This window comes from Cricetulus griseus, chromosome 8 (assembly GCF_003668045.3).
Source record: "Cricetulus griseus strain 17A/GY chromosome 8, alternate assembly CriGri-PICRH-1.0, whole genome shotgun sequence".
Lineage (NCBI taxonomy): Eukaryota > Metazoa > Chordata > Mammalia > Rodentia > Cricetidae > Cricetulus > Cricetulus griseus.
This window is the reverse complement of record NC_048601.1, coordinates 77,104,097-77,122,530: the sequence shown is the minus strand read 5'-3', so window position 1 is coordinate 77,122,530 and position 18,434 is coordinate 77,104,097. Positions and strand designations below refer to the sequence as shown.

Sequence of the window (18,434 nt, the reverse complement as noted above, 5' to 3'; positions counted from 1 at the left end):
GTGCTACAGGTTTGCCTGCAGTCTGTTTGTACAGAGGCGTTTTCTCAACTGAGATTCCCACCTCTCAGATAACTATAGCTTGTGCCAAATTGATATAAAATTAGCCAACACAGACATGTTGGTTTTGATATCTGTATCAAATATATGCCTTTATTTCTTTCCTTAGCAATAGAGGTTGATAAATCTTTAAAAACTAGTTGTTAGACATTAAACTTTTTGATTGGTTGGGCATTTAGGGTGTTGCAACATTTTAATTTTATAGATACCTTATAGGAGAAACAATTTGCCAAACATCGGGTGCAAGTAAAATCAGGCAAGATGTGAAGAGACACAAACACAAAACATTCAAAGCTATGAGCAACATGGAAGAGATGAGTAACAGTTAAAAGCTAATTGCTATGTGATGTATCTATTACCTTGTGAAAGCTAATGGTTTGGAAATATTTTGAGGAGAGTATGGTCTTGAAGAACTTTATGAATCTCTGGCCCAATCACCTAAAGCCTGTGTCTTAGCTCTAAGGTTTCGGGCCAAGAAAGTGAATTCCCAATATATAAATAACAGGCAGGATTCTGGCAAGGTCCTGTGACTAAGTCATGAACAGAAATAATGGTTATAATAAAGATAAATAAATAAGTGGGTCAGAATGTCAAATAGGCATACTGATATTGGGGAGTAGATGTTGAGTCTCGGTGCATTAGAGCCATACTCATTTAAAAGATGGATTTTTATTAGTCTGTGTGTGTGTGTGTGTGTGTGTGTGTGTGTGTGTGTGTGTGTGTGTGTGTGTGTGCTTATGTGCGTGCAAGTGTCTGTGGGGCAAAGGTATTGGGTCTTCTAGGTCTGGAGTTGTATGTGGTTGTTAGCTGCAGAGTCACCTCTTTAGCTCCTAGATTTGTGCTCTTTACATCCTACTTACTGCAGGGCAAGAGACGATAAGGTATTGAGTGAACCTGCAGGTTAGGAAAATAGCTCCACAGGGCTCCAGAAGTTAGTCACCTGGAAGGTTCTGACAGAGCTTGGAAAAGGAATAATAATACCACGATGAAAGTTACAGGAATTGTTATGACATTAAAAATTAGTACAGTACAGCTATTAGGATCATTTTGCTCCACCAGTTCAGTTGCTGGTTGGTTGGCATTAGTCTGTGACCTTTGGTCAAGTACCATGCAGTAAGGAACATGTGGTGGAAACAACAGAAGGGACTGGAAGGGTTCAGAGTCTAGGTGGTCCCTTTGAGGCATAGCCCTAGTCAGCTTCCTATGACTAGGCCCATCCTGTAAAGGATCCACCCTCTCTCAGCAGCATCATATGTTAGAGACCAACCCTTCAGTGTGTGAGACATTCAAGATCCCAATAAACATGCATCCTTTAAAGTTGTAGTTTAATATAATGTTATCATGTTTTAAAATTAAAGATCATCTACTGCTTTCCAAACCATCACAAAATGACTAATGTGGCAGAAAGCAGTTTCAATTAATTTTCATGCATGAAGATCAGATAAGCACTAAGATTTATAGTTGTGTCTGAGGCCTCCATTAGGCAAGTCTTCAGGTGCTTAGAGAGACTGGATCTGGCAAGGCCTGGTTCTGATTTAATTTCTTCTACTGACTGTGTCTTTTTCTTTCCTTCTTTGTGTTACATCAAGAGTAGTAGTGTATACAAACTGCTTCAGTTTTCCTAATATACAGAACTATGTTTCTGGAGATGTGACCAAACACAGATTGAATCTTTGTGTTTTCTCTCTCTTCATATTGGTGAATAATGATAATCATTTCTGTTTTTCTCTAGGGAATGGTCTAAATATATGTTTGGCTTTTTAAATTACAAAATATACTTAAAAACAAAATTGGACTTGATGGTCCAGTCTTATAATCTTAGCACGTGGGAACCAGGGCCAGGAGAATTGTATAGTGAGACCTTTTTTATCATCATCATTGTCAACATGACAGGCTATTCATTCACCACCGTGGAAACTCACATACAGGTGTCTATGAGGGTAACTTGGGAAAGATTTAACTGAGTTCCATGGGAAGATGTACCCTGAATGTGGGCAGGCACCATCCTAATAGTCTGAGTCAGACTTGATAAAAAAAAAAAATCAGGAACTGGAGCTGAGCACAGTATTCTATATGTCTGCTTCCTGACTGCAGCTGCAATGTGATCACTGCCTCCTGCTCCCAGAATGATAATTTCCTGGACTATGATGGATTAAATTTCCAAATGATCAGAATAAACCTTTCTTTCCTTAAGTTGCTTTTGTTATGTATTTGTCACAACAACAGGGTGGGGGAATAGGGGAGGTAGTTGGGAAAGCTCAAGCAAAGCCATATGGAGTAGCTCCTTTCTAGTCCAAAAACTAAGTGTATGAACTTTTAATAGTTTCTGGGTTTTCTGCTTGTGTATAGTGCACTTTTGCATCTAAACCAGCAGTTCTTAACCTGTGGGTTATGACCTCTTTGGGGGTCCAACAAGCCTTTCACAGGGGTCCCCTAAGGCAATTGGAAAACACAGATATTTATATTATACTTTATAACAGTAACAGGGTTATACTTATGAAGTAGCAATGAAAATAATTTTATGGTTGGGGGTACCACAATATGAAGAACTTTGTTTCAAGGTCACAACAATAGGAAGGTTGAGAAATACCCCCCCCCCCCCGCGCCCACTTTCTCACTGGGGACTTCAACTTAAGCACATAATATGTTGTCAAGCTAATGAAGGCTTCATTCTGTGCTTTGTGCTTTATTAAATTTTATTCCTTAGTGGAACACATTTTGCTTTGCTCTTTCCTCATTTTGCCCATGAGGAGGTTTCAATAAATTCATTTTTGTGTTTCTTCTGTTTATCTTCACCAGACAGACTAGAGAGGCTTCTCAGCAATGTGAGAAAATCCACTGTGGGTGTTTGCTCCAGGGAGAGCTGGCTTTGCAGCCCCAGGACTGGCTTCCTTTGAGATTAGCCTGAGGCACAGGGAGGCATTTTATACCAATTTTATTCCAAGAGTGAAACTTCTCTGGGAATTCCTTAGGTTCTGCAGTGTTCCTCCTGTGTGTCTGCTTGGCTGCCGTTGGGGTTCCTCCAGAGAAGCTATCGTTTCAGCTGTTACTGATCCCTGCCTGCTAGAATTTCCTTTAAGAAAAGACAAGGTGTGCCGCTGGTGCCTCTGTTCTTTCCTCTTTCACTCATTTCTGTAGGATTAGCAGATTGGAAGTGAGGTGTAAGGGTCACTAGTCGGTACTGTCAATTTCCTGTGTCTAGTTTCTTTGGTATTTCTCCTTCTACTCCTTAAAATTCTTTCTGAAAAGAATTTGTTTATATTCCCTCTATTTTGAATCAGAAGTTGAAATTTTTATCTTCTAATTTTATATGTAATATTAATCAATATCAGTATGAAATCACTAATGCATACTTGTATATTTATAAATACAATCCATATGAAGTCACTCATCTAGTAATTTGTATATAATTGTATTTTGTTTGACAGGTGACTTGAATATTTTTTAATTTACACATCAACTAGAGATAAAGTAATAGTAACTTTTCATGGTCCTCCATTATTTCATTACAGTATTTATTTGTACGTTTGCTTATTTGTGTTTTGAGACAAGGTTTCTTGTAGCCTAAGCTGGCCTTGAACTTACTGTGTATTTGAGCCTAACCCCTGATCATCCTGTTTCCATATCCCAGATGCTGACAGGTGTGCATCATCAATATTCCATACTCAGCTAACATTTTAAAATGAATGGTGACTTAGCATTTTTAAAATGTGTTTCAGGAAGGAGAGAATATTTTCTACTTGGCAGTTGATGATATTGAAACTGATACCGAGCTTCTGATTGGCTACCTGGACAGTGATGTGGAGACAGGGGAGGAGGAGGAGCAACAAGCTCTGACCATGACCAAAGAAGGCAAAGTTGACCACTCTAAGGGACAATCAGCAGCTGCAAGCAAAGGTACTGCATCTTCATTTGGTGATCTGAAGGAAGAGACATTGAAGAGGAAGGTAGTTTGCATTACTTGAATTATACTTGCGTGTTTTATATGGTGTTATTGAAATAGTTTTTGTCAAAACTATGCTCAGTAGCAGGATAAGAATGTTCGGGCTAAGTAACGATTGTCTTGTAGGATGGCCAAGGTAGCAGGGTGGCCAACTCTGGTTTTTGTTGTCACTGTGGTAACACAGAGAAGGACTGTCTACTCCTGCATTGGCTCTGCCAATCATCAGTTTAATACCCTGGGCCCGTGAGGAGATCGCTCAGGCTCCGAGGGATTAATCTCATGTACACCTGAAGAGGCCAGATGTGCAAGGTGGCCCTGCTGTGTCCTGGACAAATGGTCCCCGTGCTCTGTCTTATGAGATCTTCTGGTGGCAGTCTGTTTGTATATCAGTCACCGGAGCAGGCAGGGTGGCTAATTTGTTCTTGTTTGGGGACCAGTAGCTTCAGGTGACCACAGGTGAAACCTGCAGTCCAGGGACAGACGTCTGTTGGTTGTTGACTGCTGTGAAATAGTCAAGTATTGCTGGGCCTTCTGTTTTTCCTGAAGAGAATTCGAGGGAAATGGTAACAGCGCTGTTGTAGCACACTGTGTCTTCATCCACTTGGACTGCAGTGCATTCTTTTCAGCAACCCCAAATGTCTTGTTCAGTGTCTGTAGTGTGGGGCATTCAAGGTGAGGTGAGGCACCAGCACATTTGCTGGCTGACTTCTGCCTTGTTTACAAAAGTGAAAGTTACAAAAAAAAAAAAAAAAAAAAAAAAAAAAAAAAAAAAACAGCAAAAGAGACAAAGATGCCACTCACATGTTTACCAGTGTAGAGTTTGATAGATTGCAGCACCTTAAGTACCTAAATGACTGGGAATTAGCAGTTGGAAAGAGGGCAACATGGGAAGTTGAACATAAGGTGTGGCGTTGCTCTTCACACATACGGCTTTGGCATGCACCAGCTGTGTCTTCAGGGTGCCATTATTATTTCATTTTTTCACATTTAATACATTTTAATTCTCACTTTACTGGATAATCAGTCAAAAATATATAACACTAACGGCACCGTGAAGAACTTGGGTGGAGTTCTTCCTGTCACATGAATGCGGTGCCTTGACCACTATACCAGCCTCAGTCAGCACTGAAGATGACCCATTTTCCAGGAAAAGTTTTGCTTTGTGCTCAGCATTTGTTATCATTTCTGATCTGAAACATTAAATGTAAAAGGGAAACTGGAGATTGAATTTGATTATTTGATTTTTTTGGGGGGGGAGGTGTTTCAAGACAAGGTTTCTCTGTGTAGCTTTGGAGCCTATCCTGGCACTCGCTTTGAAGACCAGGCTGGCCTCGAACTCACAGAGATCCACCTGCCTCTGCCTCCCGAGTGCTGGGATTAAAGGCATTCACCACCGATGCCCGGCTCGAATTTGATTTTATATTGCTTCTGTGATTTTTAAGATAGTTTTCCTGATAACATTTTGTTTTCTGTTCAATGTGGGAAATGCTTACATTTGTTAGAGAAAATAAAGTTTGTAATTCACACAACTACAACTGTAGTTTGAATTTGAAATGAGGGCAAAAGCTAGTTCCTGACTTGTGAATTCCGTGTTGACATGTTGCGCAGGTCGCCTGGGCTGTGAAGAGGACTATGCCTGTCCACAGTGTGAATCGAGCTTTTCCAGTGAGGAGATCCTTAATGAGCACTGTCAGACCTTGCACCAGAAACCCACGGGGGAGAAAGAGTTCACGTGCGAGAGCTGTGGGAAGAAGTTCCCCGTGAGGCAGGCCTTGCAGAGACAGTGCGTATGCAGTGTTTCCGGGTGTTTCAGTTTATGACACTTGGATTGTTCACTTTGCTTGACACGGCTCTGAATATGTGTGTCTCTGTGTGTGAGCACATACGGATGCCTGTGTGGGAAAGTGAGGGAAGCCTACTTTGGCTTGAGTTCATCTTTTCTGAGTGTATTTTACTGAGTTTTGATTACTCTGATCATGAGGTTTACAGGTAAATACCATTTATGCTAGCTCTTCTCTGTTTGATACTCACCATTAAATATTACACTTAATTGTTTCCTATTCTGAAATTTACAAATGCAGTTTAGCCATTACATTGATGTTATTTACTGAGTATCACTTATTTGCTCTCTTACTTGTTTGAAAGACGCTTAAGTGATAAATACTTTAATGTAGGAATAATGAATGGATAGGAAACACTTTGATAGCGACTAGTAAGACTAGTTTGAAGATGAATAGAGCAGGGTGGGACAGGGTATTACATGAATTTACCTTTTACCTTATCTTAAACACTTGTGTTCTCAACATATAAAATTAGCCTCCATTTTAACATCTTGTAAGATCAGAGTTATCAAAAGTGAGAGAATGTACAGAGACTATGAACTTCTCTCCTTAGCAGAATGTCACCTTACAGGAGTAAAACATCTTCCAGGCTTCTTGTTCATTTTTTGATTTTGTTCAATTCTAAAGTATCTGTCTGTCTGTCTGTCTGTCTGTCTGTCTGTCTATCCAGCCATCAGTTATCTGCATATAAATATGGCATTGCTATATATTATATGTATCATGTTTTACTTATGAAATCTGAAAATAACTTTGTTTGCATGTAACAAATCATTAGAAAAGATACCACCTTTAGGATGGATTAAGCATTTAGAGATTTTATTAACTCCTTTTTAAAAAGCCAAGCAATAGTTACAAACTTTGTAATAAGTTAACTGTATAGCCTGTATTATATTCAGCTTTTATATGTATTTTATTGCACCATATTTTATTTTGAGTCACATCTTAGAGCTAAATAAGGTACCACTAAAAATATAGAAGATCAAGGGCAGGGTGTCAGGAGGAGGGTGGGAATATAACTCAGCACTCTGGCCTTCTTCCCTCCCTTCTTAGTGTTCACTGAGCATCCTGGAGGAGTCTCCAGTGTTCAGTGTTCTGTTTGCAATTCCTTCAGGTCAGCACTGTCTAGTTATAAAGTGACTTTTACAAATTTGCAGATCATCTTTGCATACATAATTTCATACTTGGAGTTAGCATTATACTAAGTAAACTGAAGAATTTATGTCCTAGGAGGCATGGGTTATAGAAATCTTCGATGATGTATCAAGTCTGTAGGTATGTCTTCATCATTTCTTTTGCTCCCCTTGTTACTTGTCTTATAGTTTTGAGCAACACCAGAAGGCTGGCCGAGGGGATGCCAGGTTTGTGTGTAAAGTCGACAGCTGTGGGAAGAGGCTGAAAAGCAAGGATGCCCTGAAAAGACACCAGGAAAATGTCCACACTGGTGAGGAGGCATCAGACCGTCCTTTCTAACTGGGCTCCCTCTCCCCAGGGCATGGGATCTCCTTTAATTCTCTTTTGTGAGGAGGGAGCTGGCTTCCATTGTGCTTCCCATCGCTGCTTGTATGTTTTCACTGAACACTGTTTTTGAAGTTGATTTCAGCAGCATTTATTATTTTCCCCATGTCTGTATTAACCATTACTGTAAACTAAGTTCACACTTAGCTGTTTTTGTCACTCAGGTATATTGTTTGACCACTTCACTCTTAGTCTATAGATTTTAATTTTCACACATTGTTGAAATTGATAATTTGTAGGTACTTTGAAATGGTGAAGCAATGTAATATTTCACAGAAACATTCAGTGCCTTTGCTGTTTGTATTTCTTCTAAACTAGAGAAAATTCCTAACTATATTTTGTCATGGAGTTGAAAATATTTGAATTTTCAGCAAACACTTGCTTAACTCCTTGTAATCACTAGCCAAACAGTAAAACAAATATAGCATTTGATTGTCACTTAGGATTTTATCCTTGGTACTTTCTTGTCCATAAGTGAATATAATTTGGTTTGTGATATCTGTTTCACTGTGGGTTTTTTCCCTTCTTTGCTGTCTGTTTGGTAAAGGAGTTCAAGACCCAAGGAAATCATCATGTCATTGTATTCATGTATTAGCTTTTACCCCTCACTTCTGGCAAGTAAGTAGAAATGAACCATGGGATAGGGAGGAAACTCTTTTCTTCTTTAGTCTCACAATTAGGTGAAAAGAGTGACTGATACCCAGCATCAGGACATCTGTTGCCTGAAAGTAATAGACTTTAACAATAAGGTGACAAGAAGTTAGCATGAGTGTGCCCTCCGGCCTCGCTTCATCACTGACTGGGCCTGCTCATTGTAAGCCATGAACAAAGTTCTGATGGCTCAGGTGAAGCTTTGTGAACCAGCCTTCAGGGATGCCAATCATCAAGACTTCTCAGTATTGCTTTGTGGCTTTCTTTTTGAAGCACATATGTCTGGTATATGGAAAATGACTTCCTCCATTGAATTTGAACTATGCTGGTGCTTTTCATGTGATGGCAGAAGCAGGCATAGCTTTTTGGTAGATTTGCCTTCATTTTCCCCCTAATGCTGTTTTGGCTAAGATGCTGTTCTTAATTTTCTCCATCTTTGTCTGCAATGTATTTTAACCAAACTTTTATGTCAGTATAAAGTCAACTTTGCTGAACCAAGTAAAAAGCCAGATGGATGCTACAACTCTGGAAACTTTTCCATCCTCATAACTAGGCATATGGTCTTCCTGCTGTGCTTATAGAGTAATTTTTTAGTCTTTTTGTAATTGTCCTTGGGTTGCTTACTATTGCAGCTTGGGGCATTTGTGGTAATTTTGCAGGAAACAATTTATGCATGAAAATTTTGTCTCATCATCATTATCCTATGTTGCAGGTCATGATAAGATGTGAAAGCTGCTGTATTTTAGCTCAGGTCTCCATGTACACCTCCTATTTGGTTGGGTACATGATTTCATTTTCTCATCTACAGGCTCTCTTCTGCTTCTCTCCTTTTCTCTAAAGTAGTCATGATGGGGAGAGTACTTCCTATTAAAACAAGGAAAGTAACATTCAGGTATGACTGAGGACTCTTGTATAAAAAACAGGGAACTCGAGGAACTAGGAAACCTTGTTACTTCTATACTGACTGATGGTGAAGCATGCCCTTGTTAGGTGATGCACTATAGAAGGTAAAGGAAGAGAGGCTGGATATTTAAAGATGGACCCAATTTCCTTTTTGTAGAAACAATAGCATAGGGTGTGTAGATTTGTAGGTAAGTGTGGTTATATGGCTTCCATGACCATCGCTTGATTCTGTGACTGTCACTGTGATTTGTTATTGTTTGTTTTCCTGGTGCTGATGGTTTAACCCGGGGACACACCACACTCGCTGAACTATAGCATCTTATCCCCATCTCTTGAAAGTTACAAACCATGTATTCCTGAATATAGGAAGCCAAAAGTCTACGGACTCTGGATGCTAACACAAAGGGGTGTTTATGAGAAGCATTTTTTTTCTGTATCCTTATATGTTTCTGTATTTCTTTACGTGGATCCAATATTCCAGCTGAAAGATAAAAAGAGATGTAGGAAGAGAGAGCAGAGAGAGTAGTGAATGGAGATTGGTAGCAAAGCAGAGGCAATAGTTGAGAGTGAAGTGAAATGGAATAGTGGGAGGGGAGATGTCAGCCTCTTCCTCTCTTTTTCATTCCTTTTACCTGCTTAATGGAAAGACCAGGAACCTAGTCTCAAGAAGAGGTAGGCCATGCCAGGAAGGTGGACAATCCCAGACAATGGGAGTTGGAAAGATGGAATGATTTTTTTGTTTTTTTGGTTTTTTGGGGGATCTTTCTGCAATATATGTACAGACTGATGAACAAGTACATGCAGGCTAATGTTCATCTTGCTGTGGGAAAAGTTTGTATTTTGAATCCCTGTTGTCATCATCAAACAAATTTACTTGGCTGTGTAGTCTGTAGAGTGCTTTCAACAAGTTAAATTTACCTGCTATTACCATGAATATCTTGATACCTTGAGAAGCGGGATGAAAACTACTTCTTTTTCTAAATATTTGCTTTCTTTTCATACACATAGTTATACAATATAATCACACAACACAGTGATATTAGTTTTGGTGTCCCAGGTGCATGTCCCTGAGGTTGGAGTGAGAATGGATGCGATTTCTCTAACCTTGTTTGGGTGACATGATGGACCCAGGGACACATTATGTTAAATATTTACTTTGGGAGTTTTTAAATCATTTAAAATTATAACATATCATTTTGAAGTTGTTTGTGTAGTTATGACATTGCATTTTGAGATTATTTTGAGTCTTTTCTTTTGTCACTGTGAAGTTTGAAATATGAAAGGAGCCCCTATAATCACTGTAAAAGAAGACAAATTTTGTCTTGGTTTGATTTTCTAATGGTGTAGATTGCCAGTATATTATTGTGGTTGATTTTACATTATACTATTTATTAATACTTATTTAATAAGGCATAGATGCAAATTCTATAGGAATTTATTACTGAAAATATAGTTTGTGAATAACAATGAAAGGAAATCATTTGATGAAAGGTAAAGAGATAGACAGATCAATTTATGAATTAATATTCACTTTTTCTTTTAAAAGCACATTTGATTTAATTTTCTTCTGACTTTTGTGGAATTTTTTTTCTCTAAAGGCTATTTTAACAGATGGAGACAGTGAAACATTATTTTATATATGTAGAAACTGGTGATCTGGGGACATTCATGTTTGGAAAGAAAGATGACTATAACAGCCTAGAATTCTAAATCATGAGGATGAAATCCTGTAGAGGGGTTACTGGGCCAACCTCAGTTAATCTGTGATAATATTTCATCACTATCTTAGGTGATCCTAAGAAAAAGCTCATATGCTCAGTGTGCAATAGAAGGTGCACTTCATTGTCAAGCCTGCAGGAGCACAGGAAGGTGAGTGAGAGCCTATTATTCATAAGGCCTTCAGTTATGATCTGCCATATGCTCTTGGTTGACAGCTGTGGAGACTAGCAGGGACAGTCTGCTTTGTTGGTCCTTACTTTCTGCCTTGTTTGAGACAGACTGTGGTTCCCTGCTGCATACACCATATTATCTGGCTCCTGAGTTTCTGAGGGACCTCCTTTCTCTGCCTTTTGTAACATCATAGGAACACTGGCATTGCAGACATGCTTTTTTATGTAGGTTCTGGGGACTTGAACTTATAACTTCATGTTTGCAGAGAGTGCTTTACCCACTGAGTCTCTCAAGGTCCTGTAGGTCCCTTTTTTCTCTATTATTAATGCTATGACTTGGGTAATAGAGTCTGAAGCAAAAATATTAATTATGTTGGAGCGTGTATTTCTAAACACCCCTGTTTGAAAGTCTATGATTCATTTCCTGGGTCTATTTAATCTTGGATGATGTTGTTGAAGATATTTTAACAGAGTATTTTAGCAAACTTAGTCATGGAGCCCATTTCTGAATAATTCCTTATTTTCCATGTTTTTTAAATAATAGAGACTTTCTCTATAATAAAATAACTTGGTAGAAAAAGGTATATCTGTTGATAGAATACAGAAGGAACCTGTGTGCCTTCTAATTATGAACGTTTGCATAATTTTAATAAATTGTTAGCCCAAGTAGACTTCACCTTCTCTATTCTAGAGCAGTTACTCAAAGCCCTTCTGTAGACAAGGAATATTTTAATAAGTCCAAAAATGTTAATTATTTTAGTTGGCTAGCTCTAATGTCTAATAGCGTATAGTTGCAGTATTTCCCCTTGACAGTAGATGGTGCTTTATGACAATACTAAATTACAGCATAGTACAGTCTTTTATATCACAGTATACTATCCCGTATTGTAATAAAGTATACTATGATTTTAAAGTGATTTATTTAGAAATTCATCTAGTAAATAATCACCCTGAAAATCGGCATGGAAAAACTGGAAATTTGACAAACAGGTTTTCTTGGGTATAATTAGACAGTACTGCCTATCATTTGTCTGTTAAGTTTTATTAGAAGTTTTGAAGATATACCTGGCCTTAATTAGGGCAGTGTGGGCCCAGCCCTAGTAATTTGTCCACATGTTTTCATTTTTGCATCAGTTCTGTAGAATTCATTAGGTTTTTGTTTGTTTGTTCATTTGTTTTTGTTTTTTGAGACAAGATTTCTCCGTAGCTTTGGAGTCTGTCCTGGTACTTGCTCTGTAGGTGAGGCTGGCCTCAAAATCACAAAGATTCCCCCTGCCTCTGCCTCCCGAGTGCTGGGATTAAAGGTTAATTTTTAATAATTGGTTATCTGTCGATGTAATCTTTTTCAGATTCATGAGATATTTGATTGTCAAGAATGTATGAAAAAGTTTATTTCTGCTAATCAGCTGAAGCGTCACATGATCACTCACTCAGGTGAACTATCTACTTTATTTTCTTAATTTTCTCAAGACAGGGCTTCTCAGTGTAGCTCTGGCTTTCCTGGCATTTGCTCTGTATATCAGGTTGGCTTCAAACCCAGAACTCAAGAGATCTGCTTGCCTCTGCTTCCCAAGTGCTTGTCTGAAAGGCCTGACCACCACCAATGAACTCATTGCAAACACTGAACTTATTGCAAAATAATTACTTCATCATGTTCAAGAAACTGAAAAGGGGCAATCAGAAGATCTGGCTATGAATTCTAGCTTAGTCATATGATTTTCAAGTTCTTAATTGTCTAGTTAGGAAGCAAAGCTTGTTTGGCTGCAGGATATGAAAGGGTTTCAAAAATCACTGTTTAGGTCAGGCGGTGGTGGCGCATGCCTTTATCCCAGCACTCAGGAGGCAGAGGCAGGGGTATCTCTGTGAGTTCGAGACCAGCCTGGTCTACAAGAGCTAGTTCCAGGAAAGCCTCCAAAGCCACAGAGAAACCCAGTCTCGAAAAACCAAAAAAAAAAAAAAAAAAAAAAAAAAAAAAAAAAAAATCACTGTTTAATCTAGGACCTGGACCTTGGTTTCTTTCTTTCTTTCTTTTTTCTTTCTTTCTTTCTTTCTTTTTTTTTTTTTTTTAATCTGTGACATGATATACTGGCACTTATCAAAAGGACTTGGAAGGTTAATTAAGGTCATTTACATAATATACTACTATAGTACCTGGCATTTTGTGGAGATTCAACAATTATTGATTTATGATGTTTCTAGATACTTCTACATTCTAGGCATGATACTCATTAAATAGAGAAATAAATAAATATTTTGAGAAAAAATTCTTAACATGTATGTTCACTTAAACAGTTTTGAGAATTAGATTTTTTTAACCTATGAACACATTAAAATATATTGAAAAGAATTTTGCCTTATGGCATCCTTTTAGAGAATTTAGGAAGGTTATAGTTTGAGGACAATGAAATACATGCTTTAGAACATCCTTGTTGTTTGGAAGAAGAGTAAGTGTTAGTGAGTTAAAGTCAATGATGGAGAACTATTGGCTTTCAGGTGTGCTTTGTGTGATTTGTACGGGATGGTTTGCTTGGTAGTTAGCACTATATACCTAGTGCATGAACATGAATGTTAAAACCTGCGAAATGTGTGGCTTCTTCTGAAGATGGGAAGCTCTGCCACCTAGGGCCTGCCTGGTATTGTGTCATTACTTCTATCCCTGACAGATCTCTCAGCATTTCTGACTTATTTGAAACACACACTTTTATTTTTTCATGTAGAAATAGAATTTGTGCTTTGAACTTAAACTTTTATTTCAAAGGTTTAACTTTCAAAATATGTCTATAGAAGAATAAGCATTTTCATTTATGAATACTCACATTTCTAACATAGATGAACTACATGAAAGACATTTTTTTGTGCGTGTCTGACCATGCCTTAGTTTGTTTATACATAAGAAACAATTGCAAGACACCATGCTTCCCCTTGACCCTTGACCTTCAGGATATTGTCTCCACTCATTTTTCACAGAAAAGCGACCTTATAACTGTGAGATCTGTAACAAATCATTCAAGAGGCTTGATCAAGTGGGTGCCCACAAAGTAATCCACAGTGAAGATAAACCCTATCAATGCAAGCTTTGCGGAAAGGGATTTGCTCACAGAAACGTTTACAAGAACCACAAGAAGGTAAAGACCTTACTAAATTCTGGTATTTACTGATTAGCTGATAGGATTTCAGTTGGTCTCTTAACCAAATTTTGGCATGGTTGGGGCATGCGACATGAAGTGAATGGGATGGTTAGTGGTGGTCCTGCTTCTCCTTTGTCAACACTCACTTAGACCACTGACCTCTTTGGCTTCTCTTGTCTCCATGCTCTGACAATTGTTCTCTGAAGCAAAGCTTCCTTGTGTGACCGAGTCTGTTAAATAACTCTCAGCTGCTAATTAGTTCCAAGGACCCCAATGTTGTAGCAGTTGCTATGTCTATTCTCCCCCGCCTTTTTCTGTGTTTTGATGCTCCGTTCATATCCCCTTTACTCTGGGTTTCTTGTAATGCACTTTTCTGGGTCTGTCTGTATCTCTGAATGTGTTTTAGATTTTGTTGGCTTCCTACATACATCAGTACCTGAGACAATTTACTTATTCAGCAGGAACACTTATTGGGCTTGGTTCAAAGGCTTGTTTCCATGGTTGTCTGGATCTGTTGTTTTTATACTCAAGGTAAAGCAGAGAGAGCATTTATGGTGGGGAGTACACTGAGGAAGAAGATGAAGCTTCTCTCACTGTGGCCCAAAGCTGTGGGGTGATGGTTGGGAGGCTGGGCTCCAGTGCCTACTTACAGGGCATTCTTCCAAGGGATGTGACATCGTCCACTAACATGTACCCTCTAAAGTGTCCACTTCCTTCCAAAAGCACTTTCAGTGAGGTGCCACACCTTCAACATGTGAGTGCTAGAGAGACAGCTAAGTTCCTAACCATACCCATCCCACCCTGCACTTGAGGGCATTGTAGGCTTTGGATGGCTTCTTTGTGCTCTCTCTCTTTCTGGAAGATGCCCACTGCATCCAGGACTTTGTGCTGTCAATGCTAAGCTGACAAACTCCAGGTAGTTTACTTTTTTAAAACATTTTGGCAGTGCATTGATCAGGCCACCTTATCCCAACCAAGAATGACTTTTGTATTCTCCCCTTTTGTAATTTCTTTTTTCTGCATATGACAAAAATGTCTAATTATCCAACAGTCTTTTTCCAATCTTGTAGAAACCAGGTCACAAGTGTTTTCCCTGTCTATTGTTTCATTATGTTTGCAACCATCCACCTTCTCTAGTTTCGTACAGTGCTAAGGATCAAGCTCATGTTTGGCAAGTACTCTACCACTGAGCTATATATACATCCCTCATGCCCATGAGGGACTTTCTTTGGCCTGATAGTTCTCTTTCTTCTTGATCACTTTTATACTCATCTAAATAGGCTTTTGATAACCCTTTCACTACACCTTGTCCTACGAGGTAAACCATCCAAAAGTGTAACTGTTATATAACTCTTCTACTCTACAGTGATGTGACTGTAGAGTAGAAATACTACCCACATTATAATGCACATACATCTTCCACTGTTCAAAGTTCTCTGGGCTATCAACTCAATCTACTTCTCAAGCTTATCTTCAGTGCTTTGCATTAAAATTAAGCACACCTAAAACTACTTGATAGTTGCTATCTCATATTCTTATTAAAAGGCTTTTGTCAGGGCTGCAGCAATGGCGTAGCAGTTAAGAGCACTGGCTGCTTTTCCAGATGGCATGGTTTCAGGTACCAGAACCTACATGGCAATTCAGAAGCATTTATAATTGAAGTTTCAGGGGATTAGTTGCCTTCTGCCGCCCTCCTCAGACACTAGATATACATGGTTCATAGGTATACACACAGGCAAATCACTGATTTACATATAATAATAACACAAAATTCAAAAACTACTTATGTGTGTGTGTGTGTGTGTGTGTGTGTGGTGTGAGTGTTAGGGGGTATATGTATGTGGTATGTAATATGGGGGATATGTATATGTGATGTGTGTGCCTGTATATGTGTATGCATGTGTGCATGTATGGTGTGTGTGTGTGTGTGTGTGTGTGTGTGTGTGTGTGTCTGTGTATGTCTGTGTGTGTCTGTGTGTGTGTATGCATGTGTATGCACATGTATATGAGTGTGACCCATAGTGCATGTGTACAGGTCAGAGGTCTCTCTTTCCACTGCGTGTTCCTGGGTTCCAGTTCAGGTTGTCAGGCTTATGCAGCAAGGGCTTTTCGCTGCTCAGACACCCTGACAGGAGATACTTGCTTTTCTTCTACATGCTCTTTAATGTCTTTGTCTTCAGGTTTTAAACTCTTTCGTTCTGCTCTGGAGTTTTGTTTACATTTCCATGCTTCACGTTTGTTTTAGCTCTTCCTTTAGAGCATGTTATCTTTAATCCTTCCATGTTTATTCTGTACATAATTCGTGTCCACATTCAGAAAATGTGTCTGAACATTCAGTATCATAGAAATTTATGTAAAAACATATGTTATATCAGAATTGCTTGTTTATTGATTTTAGGGGAAACATTTTTCTGTATTTTCAAAGTGAATTATTTTTTATGATATTTAGAAGGTATTGAAGTGACTTCATTATTTATGGTGAGTTTCAAGAAACAGCTATCTCTTGTGAAATCATTAAAAATGATCCTGATTTTAGTGTTTGCCAAGAAGAAAAAGAAATGGTAGATATATCAAAAACTGAGCAGGGCCGATTGGTAGTATTTCAAATTATCTCTGCCTGATTTCTTGCTCTGGACCTTCAATTTAACTCAAGGACTGCATCCAGGGCAGGGTTGTAGTCATTGTTGTTCCTTTGGAATTACATGACTGTAAAAAGTATCTGGCGAGTTTCCTGTTGGGTCCCTGGAACCCTCTTAATCCTTTCTTTGATGAAACTGATCTGCCCACATTTATGAGTTTTTCACAGTTTGGCTTATGTTATATGCCATATGGGAATTTGGCAGAGGATCTTTGCACTATCCCTCATACTTTTCAGCCATAAATCATATGAAAGTAATAATGACGTCTTAGGGAGGACAGAAACCGTGGTGGTTGTGATTTTCCAAAGTGGAAAACATTCTCAATCCTACTGTCCCCAACATATGTGTTCCTGTGTTGTGATCCTACTATGTCTTGGTGTGGTTATGCGAAAATGTCTAAAATATCCAAGAATCTTATGAAAAAACTAAGTCAACCTGTTGTTGCATAATTATTCAGTAATGGGCATGCCAAGATAATCAGAAAAAGAAAATCATTAAGAGTTAGTCTGATCTCCACCATGAAGCATGCCCAAATGTTCTTTTAAGTAAATAAAATATTCCTTTGTTTTTTGGTATGGATTTCATCATAGCCATTTATTTCTCTCATTTTGGATGGATTGTGGTGCTGTGTGGTGGCATTGTTAACAGTTTCATCATCAGTTCTGTAGGTTCAGTCAATATTAGTCTTTTGTTTTTATTTTTATTTTTCATTTCCTCATTCTCCCTACACTCATTTTATCTGCTTCAGATTTGTATTATAAGGTCTGGCTAAAATAAGAATCATCTATCCAGATCCAGTTAGATCTGCGTTATTGGAATTATAATTGGTCAGATATTTCAGAACTGCAGGAGACAAGAACTGTGAATTAATCATCTTTCTCCATTTGTTTCCTGTCAAACTTACTGCAGAGAAAAACTTTAAAGAAAGTGTATGGTGATCCCCTCCTCCTGTAAGATGGATGTCTAAATGGAGCAAGCTGTCTTATTTACTCAAGCTAGCATATCTGCTTGGTGATGGAAGTGAGTCCATGGGAGCTTTTAAAGCCCCAAGGAAGTCTTTGGAAGCTCCTTGGCATCAGATATGTGCCTAGTCACTAAAGTTTGTTTGTGTAAGTTGTAGAAGTATATGTAGGAATCTGGTCACAACATCTGGAAAATTCCATTGGGCTCTTATATTCATGTTTCATTCATTTGTAGTCAAACTCTGAGCAGTGGACACTTTCTTAGCTTTCAGTCCTATTTACAGGGTCATGAATAGGCATTGTAAGGTAGAATTGAAAGCTTAACTTTAAGATTTAATGAAATAAAGACTTGTGCACAAAATGTATTCATTTATCTTACTGTTTATTACATATTTATTTACTTACCTGTGTTGGAGTGTGTATGCCATGTCAGGGGACAGCTTTCTGGGGTTGGTCTTTTCCTTCTACCCTTGGCATCTCCTGCCTTTACCTGCTGAGCCTTCTTCATGGTCCCTAAATGATTTTGCTCTAAGAAGTATGTCTTGGGTCGTGGTCCTACCATTTTAAAGACACTGTTGTTGAAGCGTTGATGTGGTAAATTTTTGTTAGACCTCAAAGAAAAATGTAAGTTTATCTTTAACATCATAAATTCATTTACAAAACCATAACAAAAGGGGTAAATTTAGCACAAGAAAAAATTCTGAAACTGTGTTCAGAAGTTATTAAGGTGGGGACCGAAAGAGAGCCACTCAGTAAATAGCCCCAGCTTCCCTGTCTTGTCTTTTTAGCCTGGTAGCTTTTATTCAGGCCTACTTGGGCTAATCCTGTTCCTTCATCTGTATAAAATGACCTCTTTCATTCCTGGGATGGCAGTGACTGCATTATGATGCTTACATTTATGACTGC

General features: G+C 38.5%; 1 protein-coding gene across 3 annotated transcripts in view; it reads left to right on the top strand.

The window, feature by feature from the left end:
• Prdm5 (PR/SET domain 5) overlaps nucleotides 1-18,434 on the top strand; it is a 151,671-nt gene that overhangs the window by 73,466 nt on the left and 59,771 nt on the right. For all 3 annotated transcript variants that reach the window (XM_027430223.2, XM_027430225.2, XM_027430224.2), the window contains 6 exons: nucleotides 3,777-3,954; nucleotides 5,609-5,783; nucleotides 7,161-7,282; nucleotides 10,700-10,779; nucleotides 12,149-12,233; nucleotides 13,767-13,924. In XM_027430223.2, coding sequence (XP_027286024.1) covers nucleotides 3,777-3,954; nucleotides 5,609-5,783; nucleotides 7,161-7,282; nucleotides 10,700-10,779; nucleotides 12,149-12,233; nucleotides 13,767-13,924 — 798 coding nt within the window. The remainder of the gene's footprint in view (nucleotides 1-3,776; nucleotides 3,955-5,608; nucleotides 5,784-7,160; nucleotides 7,283-10,699; nucleotides 10,780-12,148; nucleotides 12,234-13,766; nucleotides 13,925-18,434) is intronic.